Source organism: Buceros rhinoceros, unplaced genomic scaffold (assembly GCF_000710305.1).
Source record: "Buceros rhinoceros silvestris isolate BGI_N320 unplaced genomic scaffold, ASM71030v1 scaffold6249, whole genome shotgun sequence".
Classification (NCBI taxonomy): Eukaryota; Metazoa; Chordata; class Aves; order Bucerotiformes; family Bucerotidae; genus Buceros; species Buceros rhinoceros.
The window spans coordinates 57,629-68,285 of NW_010433181.1; the positions used below are offsets into that span (position 1 = coordinate 57,629).

At 42.5% G+C, this 10,657-nt stretch overlaps 1 protein-coding gene across 1 annotated transcript in view; it reads left to right on the forward strand.

Moving 5' to 3' along the window:
* Nucleotides 1-10,657, forward strand: part of LOC104500377 (thyroglobulin-like) — a gene marked incomplete at both ends in the record, with an annotated part of 82,827 nt that overhangs the window by 49,938 nt on the left and 22,232 nt on the right. Inside the window, 2 exons of the mRNA XM_010144013.1 lie at nucleotides 2,426-2,590; nucleotides 3,319-3,486. Coding sequence (XP_010142315.1) covers nucleotides 2,426-2,590; nucleotides 3,319-3,486 — 333 coding nt within the window. The remainder of the gene's footprint in view (nucleotides 1-2,425; nucleotides 2,591-3,318; nucleotides 3,487-10,657) is intronic.

A 10,657-nucleotide genomic window follows, 5' to 3' on the forward strand; every position in this document is an offset into this window, starting at 1 on the left:
GAGTAAGGTTCAAAACAAGAACTCTCCTCACTTCTCAAATGTATTTGCAGAAGTTTGGGGTTTTTCTTTTACTCATCCGGCTTGCCTATATCTAACACTAACCCATAGCCGTCCGGTGCTGTGACATGATTTGCCTGTCCAAGCTTTTAGCTCTCTCTTTGCAGTCGTTGCCCTTGGGTACCTGACCCAAGGGCAGTCTTTGAGTCTGTGGAGATATCACAGGCTTTTAAAATCTCCAGGAGGAGATGCATTCAAAATCGAGCACACACAAGGTTGTTTTGCTTGGTCCCAGGGAATTTTAATAAGGCAACTTCAGAATTTCCATAGAAACTGCCACTTCCAAAATTTGGGAAACTTTCAGAATCTGGGAACTTTTAGAATCTGGGAAGCTGAAGCCCTTTTATTTTTCATGGTTTGAGATTTTTTCTCTGTTGATTTTAATGAATGCCATTTAAAAGTACCCGATACTTGATAAAACATGTTGAGCACATTGAGATCCGATGTTGAAGGATTAGTGGATTAATATTGTGCAGTCTTAGATCTAATGTCCCTGCTGTACCAAGGAGGCACTTAATTCCTTGCTCCAAATGAAAAGCAAGGAAACTACTCTTCTGAAGGAACGCATCATGCCACCTTATCCCTGTTCTAGTCTCACTCATCCCAGTTCTGGTGAGCGTGCTCTTCCAAAGGCCAGGCAAAAAAAGCAACGGTCTCATTCTGCATCCTGGGGACACACCCACACTCAGAGATGCTCTCATCAAGGATATTTTCTTTCTTTCTCATGACCAGCTGAGTCAGAGCACCTAGTCAGCAGCTGGCAAATGTCGTGCCTTACGAACACTATATAGGCCACCGCAAATCCCACATGATAATAAAGCTTGTTGCTCACTCAAGTTCTCATCTAAATCAAGGGCTGAAGTGAGGAATAAGACCAAACGGTGCTTATTTCTTCTTCTTTAGATATTCTGCTCTCTTAAAACTAGAGGTGGCTCTTCTAGTTCCCCAGGACCGACAATCTTACCTTTTGCTTTGCTTATCTGCAACCTTTTGCATCTGAGTCATTAATCTAATAAGAGCGCTGGTTTTCCATATCCCTTTAAAAAGCAAAAGAAACCTTTCAGGAAGGTAGCACTGGGAATTCTACACACAGTAAACTAAAAAGTCTCTCTCTACATCCAAAGAACAACCTCTTTCTCATTTTGGAAAGCATTTTCTCCAGGTGTGAGCAATGGTCTCCTATTAGTATCGATGGCTCTGGTCGTGTGAAATATTAAAAAAAAAAAACCAAAACGTCGTGGGTGCTGGCCAGGGCTGCACAGAGTTCTTCAGGCTCAAAGGTTTGAGGCAATTTCAAGTTAAGGATTTGTAGTTTGTTTTCTGTTTCTTTTTAACTTGCTTCTGGTTTTACGCTTTTTCAGACTTGTGGTTATGCTTTGAGCAAATTCGGTAAGAAGCAACTTAATTGGTTGAATAGATCAGGGTCTTTCACATCATGCATCTAGGGCTTGGGGCGGGTTTTTTTGGAAGACAGAAGCTAATCTTAGCAGTTATTATAGGAAAGTGATGTAAATGTTTGGAAATTAGTCATTTGAACAATGTCAGAGCTATTCCAGCCTTTCTGATCTAGGTCAGATCTTATCAGATTTATGCTAATTGATCTGCATTTTTGATAAGCAGTTTTCATGTTTACTTGACAATGTTGTAGCATCTTTTCTTGGTGAGGACCTTTTCCATGCTGGCACAGCTGTAGGAAGAAAACAAAGGGTCTGGGATAGAGATTGAAGTGTAGCCTGTGTGATGATTTTGATGTGCTCTGGTTCTGCTTGATCTTCTGCAGCTTGCTTTAGCCTCTTGTTCCTACTACCTCTGCTCACAGCTCTTCACTGCTCCTTGGGTTAGCTGTCTTAACATTTCCAGCCTGACTTTATTTACACTCAATATAGCTATGAAAGCCTGTTTGGCCTTGTACCGGTATTGTCCTAAGGGAGAAATAGCTCTTCTTCATGGATTCGTTCATAAAGATCATGCCTGCTCTCAGTTCTTGTTTAACACAGTTAAGGAAATAAAACTGTTTAGTCTCCTCTTGTAAGATGGGCTCTCCACTCCCTGACGTGCCTCAAAGCACCTTCTTTGTATCTGCTTCTGTTGTTTGTCCTTCCAGCAAAGTTTTCAGAAAGATTTGTGGCTTGTTATAGACATAACATAGCCACTTTTCAGAGGTCTTCCAAAATAACCACGACAGAGCTGGAACCAGCCAAACCTATCCTCCTCTCCTTTGCTTTGATCAACTTGCTTCTTACAATTTAAATACCGGTCTTTTACATTCTGCAATTGGGCTGATTTTCCTTCTCATCTCTTTTTATCTGCACCAGGGGACCAGGTACTCTGACAGCACGTGTTGACTGATACTGTCTTTCTTTTCCAGGGAGGTTCAGCTTTTTCGCCAGCATCCGTTATTACGAAGAGGAGAGCACAGACCCAAGTAGCAGTCCTGGCTGAAGATGTGGGATGTCCTTCATCCACCAGTGAGGAAATTGTAGCCTGCCTCCGCCACTTGCCTGCTCGTGTCCTCAATGATGCACAGACTAAGGTACACCTGAGCAAAGTATATGCCATTGGCAAGGAGTCAAAAAGTTTCCGTTGACACAAAGCTGTGAGGAAGCTTAGAAAAATAAATTGGACTGAATCCTTGTGAATGAGGAACTGGATTAGCTTTGGTGGAGTGATGCTGATGTCCATGATGTCCATCTCTGACCTATGAATGCTCACAGCTTGATTCTCCTTTAGATTAAATTTCTTTTACTCTTTGACCATGTCTTCCAAAATCAACCTGAATATAGTTTTTGTCATCTTTCAGTCCCCTTTTATCTGTCCCTGAACGGTACTCTAGAGGAGAACCAAGTGTCTGGCGCTTCAGTAGCTATGTCTTTGCAGAAGAGGAATGGGGAGCTGTGTCAGTGCTCTGTCTCTTTAGTGGGAGTCTTGTGAAAGATGCAGTATGAATGATCCTAGAGATGGATCCTTCACCCACAGATTAAAACTCTCATTGGCGATACATTTTCCGATCCATCCCAACATAGAGTCAATCCCTGATTTAAAAAACTATTTTTATGACTACAAGACCATCTATTCTCTTGGCCTGTTTAACTTGTTTCACCTACTGAGACTGTCAACAAAAGCCAATGGTGAGTTTTCATTTACATTAACTCATGTCGTGTTCACATGAAGACTGTCAACTCAGTTGTCTGAAGCATAAATAAAATGGAAATGACCAGGGTGAGCTAATTTAACTGCGCTATTATTGCTTTTGCTAACTAGCTCCTAGCTATAAGCGGCCCATTCCAGTACTGGGGACCAGTGATGGATGGAATTTACCTTCAGGAACCTTTAGCCAAAGCCCTGCAGCGCCCTCAACTTCGGAAAGTAGATCTCCTCATTGGAAGTGCTCAGCAAGATGGGTTGATCAGCAGAGCTAAGGCAATTAAGGTAGGAATAGACTCGCTGTTAATGAACTGCTGGTATTACTATTATTATAGTGATGACAGCAATTGTATGTACCCAGCCAGGACAGATGCTCTGAATTCTGCAATTGGTGAGTTATACCCCATGCAAATATGCAAAGGCGTTGTCCATCCCTAGCCAGTCCTGTTTAGGCTGATTAATGGCATTATCATATTTGCTGATTAACATTACTGGGGGCGATATGAAAAGGTCAGAGGTCAGCAATGATTTAGTGTGTTTTACTATGCATTGCTGTGTTTCCCTGTGTCTGAAATCCTGTTCATATTGCAATCTCAGTTGTATCTTACAAAGAAGAGAGCAAGCTCATAACTTGGTTATGAGGTTCTGCTTGGTTATGAGGTTCTGCTGGTTATGAGGTTCTGCTGGTTGTGAGGTTCTTCACAGTGCAGCAGGGCTATGTCAGTATTTTGCAGACCAGTGTTTTTGTTTGGTTGTTTTTGCAGCAACCTTTTTTCTCTGTTGCCTTTGAGAAGTATGTTTTCTTGTAAAGCCGATTCTGAGCATGGCCTGGCTGGGACTCAGAATAACACTGACCTCACGAGTGGGCTAAGGTTTGACGGCATAAAATGGTGACATGAAAAAGAATTGCATCTATGCTGACCTTTGGACATTAAAGTCCTCAAAATCCTGAAGGTATGCCCAGAGGGATTTTACATCTTCTTGTGAACCATCTGGCACCGTCTGTTCTTGAGACGGCGTATCACCCTCATCTAGTTCATCTGTCCTTCTTTATGACAGCAGTAATAGCACTTCCCTCTTTAACACTGCCAAATTAAATAACGAAGTGTTCCGACGCGCTCCGACGTGTGCTAAGAAATCAACAGGAGAATGTAACACGGCGGCATTATTTGGAGGGTTATTGGAGTGATCTGCAGGTCTGGTGCTATCTTTCTGTAACTGTGGGTTTCATCTCTTAGGCAGCAGTGAAAGGTTGGTCCCAGCTTCTCTTTGCTGGTAGCTGATAACACGTACACCGATTCACTTCAGGATTAATGACAAAATTACCCTGAGAAAGACGGCTTTTGGACCCTCCGAGTAAAGCTCCTATTGCTTATTTGGTGTCCATCTGAAGTGTCCTGCCCTTATTTCCTGTATCTTTCTCTTTTGGAATCAATTAAAAGAGGAAGTCACGTGTAAGAGAAAGAAATGGACTGTGATGCTGGAGGCCTGCAGATAAAGTTCCAGACCCTGTGAGGAGGGACTAAACCTCAGTAACCTCTTTACAAGTCATGTGACAAAGACTAGGAAGTGAAATTCTTTCTTTTACCACTATTTCCACAGATGACAGTTTGTCTGCAAAACTGAAATGAAATTCCATGATGTCTTAGAAATAATGCAACAAATTACGGTGTTAATGAAAGCCACAAGTGCTAAAAAGCCAACACTGTCATGTTGAAATGAGAAGGGAAAACACTTGTAACTGAGAGCTCAGCAGCAAAATGTTGCCTTTCCAAAAAGAAAATCTGGAACACCTTCTTTATTTAAAGGCTTGCAGAAAATAAGATTGGAAGTGCAGATCACTTAGATAACCCTCAAAATAATCCTGCCATGTTACATTCTCCTGCCAGTCTCTTCTCCCATGTTACAAATGACAGGACGAGAGGGAATGGCCGTAGGTTGCACCAGGGGAGATCTGGGTTAGGTATCAGGAAGAACTTCTTTCCCGAGAGGGTTGTGCAGCACTGGCACAGGCTGCCCAGGAGGTGGTGGAGTCCCCATCCCTGGAGGGGTTTCACAGCCGTGTGGGTGTGGTGCTGGGGGACATGGTGTAGGGACCCTGGCAGTGCAGGGGAACGGCTGGACTCGATGATCTTAAAGGTCTCTTCCAGCCAGAGGATTCTGTGATTCTGTGAAAGGAACTGAAAATGTTGGTGCAACCGAACACTAAGAAATGATTCTATCATCTACCTCAGCGTGGTAGAGGTAGAGAGATGAGAGATCATCATGAGATCAATCATATCTCAACATGAGAGAACTGTTTTAAAATCTCCTGCTGTTGGAGACCATCTTTGGCAAGGGCTTAAATATCCTTACTTAGTAGGACAGTTAACTTTACTGTTGTATTAGTATCTACCTGATCTGGTGCTACTTTTGTAAGTCAGATTCCACCTCCATTTCAGAAAATCCATAATGAGCATGGGAGGTGGTTATATTTTGTTTTCTTCCTTTTGACTTCCTGAAACTCTTTTCATGTTCTCAGAAAGAAGAAATTATATTTTTATAAACATTTGTCTCTATTTCTATTTTCCAGTGGCTTCAGGTTTTTAGGGCTTGAGGGAATATGGCTGTTTTGACCAGTCTGTATTCCAATCTTTGGATTGTTTCCTTAAAGACCTGCTGCAAGGTCAAAGTTTCCCGATTTATTTCTTGTTTGCACAGTTAGTGTATTAATTGCTGGGAAAATGTAGCTTTTCCTCCATCACTGAACATGGATTTTCCAGGTCCTCAAGGGCATTTTTATGTCATAGCCGTGACCATGCATGGTTGCAGCTGAAGTCACATGAATGTGGCAGAAACCCGTGCGGTGGGTGGTTGTTATTGAGAAGTCTGTGCCCTGTTTCCTCCGTCATAATGTCATAAGGGATCTTCGATCAGTGATAACAGTTCTTTTCCCACAATAGACTTAGAAGGATTGGAGACAGCCCACACTCTTCCACGTTATTAATTTGAGGTAGGTCTGACTTGCATCTCTGTGAGAAAACCCCAAGCTGATTTTGCTGATATACTGAGGAGGGTGGGAGGGCTTAGCTGGTGGACAGAGCCCTCAGCTCAGCCGAGGCTTGGTTCCTAGTTTGTCTGTTCTTCAAAGGGGGCACCAATCAAACCCATCCGTGTGTGAGCTCCAGCTCTGTAGAAAGAACCGTGCATGTATTCGGGTAGCTAAAAGGCACAGCTCAAAGGTCCTGTGGCAAGTGTAAGGAATTGGCAACATCCTTCATTTCCATCTCCTTTAGGATGACTGATTTCAGTGTGGTCACATGCAAAGAGTGGGAGACAGAAAAATTTAACCCCTGCTGACCTGTTCCACCATTTCCTAGGAACAGCTGTGCTGCCAAATTCAGCCAAGAACTTCTGTTAATCCTGGCTTTGCTGTATTAATGCTGATCCTGTAAATGGTGAGGAGACACTTTCACCCATTTGGATGCAATAAGCTTGAGGTGTGATGCAAATCTTATCACCTCAGACTGGAGCTGCATGTACATGATTACAAACTCTTAGCAGTCAGGTCTTAGGAGTGAGAATAAATCTTCTAGCCTGCAACCAGACCTAAGGGGATAAATGCAATTGGCACCATGTTCTGTGGGAACTTAGTGGCATTTGGTTTTGTTGGGTGTCTCCGTACCCCCACTGTAACACTGTGCTTGTTAAGACCTTCACTATTAAACATGAAATAGAAAGACACAAGGCACCCCCTTACGTGCCAGCGAAACGTGTATGTTCAATTTGTTTGCAATGAAAGCCTGAGGTCTCTCAGTGACGTCTGCAGCAGAGAGTACGCTGAACATTCGTGCTCGATGTCTTGCCCATGGAAATGGTTTATGGCATTCACTTGAATGCTTATTCGTGTGAACTGAGACAGATTTACCACTTCCTGGAGCACTTCGTACTCATCCCCAGTGCAGCCATCAGATGGTTGAAACTAACTGAGAAGCAAAGCAGAGTTTGTTAAGGGAATGGCAAGTGCATAATGCACTGTTATGTGGCATATGGAGCAGTTAAGCCTGAACCCACTGACTGCAATTCCCATGGCAGACCTCCAGAAATACTAGCTTTGAGCAGACGTAGATTAGGGCAGCTGAGCAGAAACCTCTAAAAATATTGATTTCAATTCCCAGCTGGACAAGATGTTATCCCTGTGCTATACATGATGCTCAGGTGGAAGGATCCAATGGTTCCTACTGGCATTAAATACATGGATTCACTCTTGCTGCTCTGTGTGTGGTTGTATGAGCACGCAAGGCAGTATAGCCCGGTTTACACCCTCCGTGTGTTCTGTGCCTACTACCTGTCTCCACACTGCAAGGATTGTTAACTTTCTTTTCAGTTGGAAGACTAAGGTTGTGCTTTATGTATTTTCTTTCTTTTTCTTTCTGTCCTTAGTACAAACCTAATTGGCTGCAGAACCCAGAACCTGGACATAGGGGAGTGGATAAAGAGAAATACAGTTTATTTACCTCATGTAAGGAACTTCACCTCTGAAGAGCAGAACTTCCATTCTGCACTCTGTTAGAGTTAGTTAAATTGTTTATGGGTAAAGCTATTCAGCAACATACAACAGATAGCAGATGCGTGTATATCAATTGTAATGACCGGGGGAGCAGTGTCCTGATAAACGGCGTCAGTGAGGAGAATGGACTGATGTCAGCTCTTCACTTCATCTTGCAACTAGCTGGAACCCTTGAAATACTCTGCAGAACGGCCTGCAGGTCTTTCCCCATCTTTTGTGACAATGTTTATCTACAGCCAATTTATCTCCTCTTTAAGACCTTAGGTCTGTACATACTCCGCTAGTGTTATCACTATTCCACTTTGTCAGAAAGTACATTTTGCCCCTTGGAAGATGTGAACATTTGGTCTACCTACAGTTTCTTTTTAAATTGTACACTGGACCAGATTCATTGGTATGCTCCAGAAGCTGTGCTGCAGCAATAGGAACAGAACATTAAGCATTATTTAACTCATTATTTAGGCAATGTTCATGACGGCTTTGCATCATCAGAACAGTAGAAAGCGGAGCACCTGCTGTCTTTAATTATTCTTCTTACTTTCTAAAAAAGTAACTATAACTCTGAGGTCAGTTGCTAATACCTCTTTAAACGTTCACAAAATGTAAATTATTTTACATAATGTGCAGCTGTTTCTATTTATCTGCTAGCAGCTGTCGTACCTACTGTTATTTGAAAATTGTTCCTTGGTTGTGTATCTTCTAATGGGAAACTTCTGTTGGACATGGAAAATTGCTCAAATTGAACCAGTTTCTGGAAAGTTAAAATGATTTGTCTTTTTAATGTTTCATGGGTTTATTTTGAACGTATTGTTTTGTTTTGTGCTCTCATGTTGAAGTCAGATGTTTAGGTTATATGACATTGCAGCCAAAGTGACACTTGAGAAAACGTGTTTCAGATCGTGCTATTGAGTAGTGTTGGCTGGAGTGAAAAATCTCAAAAGTCTCAAAAGTGCCAGTTCTGATTCTCATCCCTCTCTGCTTGTTGAGTCCTCTTTCATCTGACTCAACACTTCTCAGGGACCCCACTCCAATACCAATGGTTGCTGAAAGCGTCACCGGGGTTTTGGGGGCATTTTGGAGACGACAGAAACTAGTGCATAGGCGCAGTGAAAACCTGAGACCAACCGTGCTGAGTCAGATCAAAGGCCCATTTAGCACAGAACATTGTTTTCAGCAGTGGCTGCGGGTGGATGTTTGTAAGAATAAGGTAAGCAAATCTGCTACTTCTGCTAAACGCTCTCCAAACCTCCAGCACTTTGCAGCTCCGGGACTTCCTAGTCTGAATTGGTCTTTCCGTTTTTAATAACCATCAACTAATTTGGGGGGTTTTTTTTAATTTAAAATTTTATTAATCAAACTTCACTAATTTTGACATCCACAAAACTGTGGCAAGAAGATCCTCAGCTTAACTCTGTGTTGTACGATGATCCATCTCAAGATGGTTTTCAAGAATAATATTTATTCGATGCCTGGCAGTTGATGAGGCAGTGAAGGATCAGATCCTAGGGTACATAATCAAAGCTCTAAGGTTATTTTCCTTTTCTTTTTCTCACTGTTTTATGTGCCCGTGTCAGATGTAGAATAAGGTAACAAATGCATTAAAAACCCAAACAACAAAATGAAAGCCTTGCATGAAATTTGCTTTGTACAGGATGCTTTACAGGTAAGAGCTTGGGCTGTGCACCGACATGGAAAAGCATCTGTTCTTACCGCAACTGCTAGCCAAATCCACCAGCCCCTGGCACCAGAAGAGAGATTTCTAATTGGACAGCAGCAGATTTCTGCTGAGGAGTAAGGACCTGAACTGATGAGTGCCGAAGCTGCTGGAAAGATGGCTTTTGAACTCAGTGAGCTGGCAGTCAGGGCTTCGGGGATAATGCCTGTTTCTTGCAGAAAAATATCTGTGTCCTTGCTGTATTCACAGTGAATGATTTTGCAGGGAAATGTGCTCTGCAGTTCCACATGTGGCATTTAAGCACAGGGAGTGGTGTGTCGTGTGTGAATTGTGGATCTCTTTTGCCGTACAGTTGTATTACTGAAACTGGTACCACAGGACTCCTTTCACATTGCATGGGCCAAAAGCTAGCGAAAGAAGAATTTATTACAAATGCGAAGAAAATTGCCAAGATCTTTTTGGACCTTGGGGTATTTGGAGGTGTTTTGAAATCCTTCATAAAAAGTCACTTAATCAAAATGCACAGAGTATTAGAGTATGTCAGTAAGGACAAGCCTCAGCTTGATGGACTTATTTTCCATCTTCCATTTCTGCAAATCTGTTAAAAAGTCATTATTCCCTCTTTCTGTAGTGGGTTGTGGAAAGACCCTCTAGCAGTGTGATGAAAACCAGCTGTGGGCCATCAAAATAATACATTCAGCATCTGTGGTAAGTGGACTGGGCAGACACCAGCCTGTTTCGCATCTGACTGGCTGCCCAAAGTCACATAGGCAGTTTATCAGATCTTTCTCTCTGGAGTTCCTATACCAAGTTCCATCCAGTGTGCACCTGCAATGTGCTGTCTTTAGAAAGCACTCGATCCACAGGAAAGTTCAAGTTACATTTTTTTCAGGAAGTTGCTCTATTTCTGAACTTGACATAAATTCTCTCAAAAAACCCAAAACAAAACACGAAACCCTCAAAAAGGTGAGAAGTCTGAATTGAGAAAATAAAACACTGCCTCAAAGAAATACGTGTTGGAAGCTTCCACCAGTCTTTAGCTTTGGTAAAAATAAGATCAGGTACCCAGTTTGGCATAGATGATCCCTCTGATCTGCAGAGACATGGGAACTCTGCTCTGGATGTCAGGAAAGGTTTCAGACTGTGGATCTCAGGAAAAGGGGTTATGAAGTTTGAAGATCATGGCTGCTACTGGCATTGGGATTTGGCGGGGGGGGGGGGGTATTTTTCTA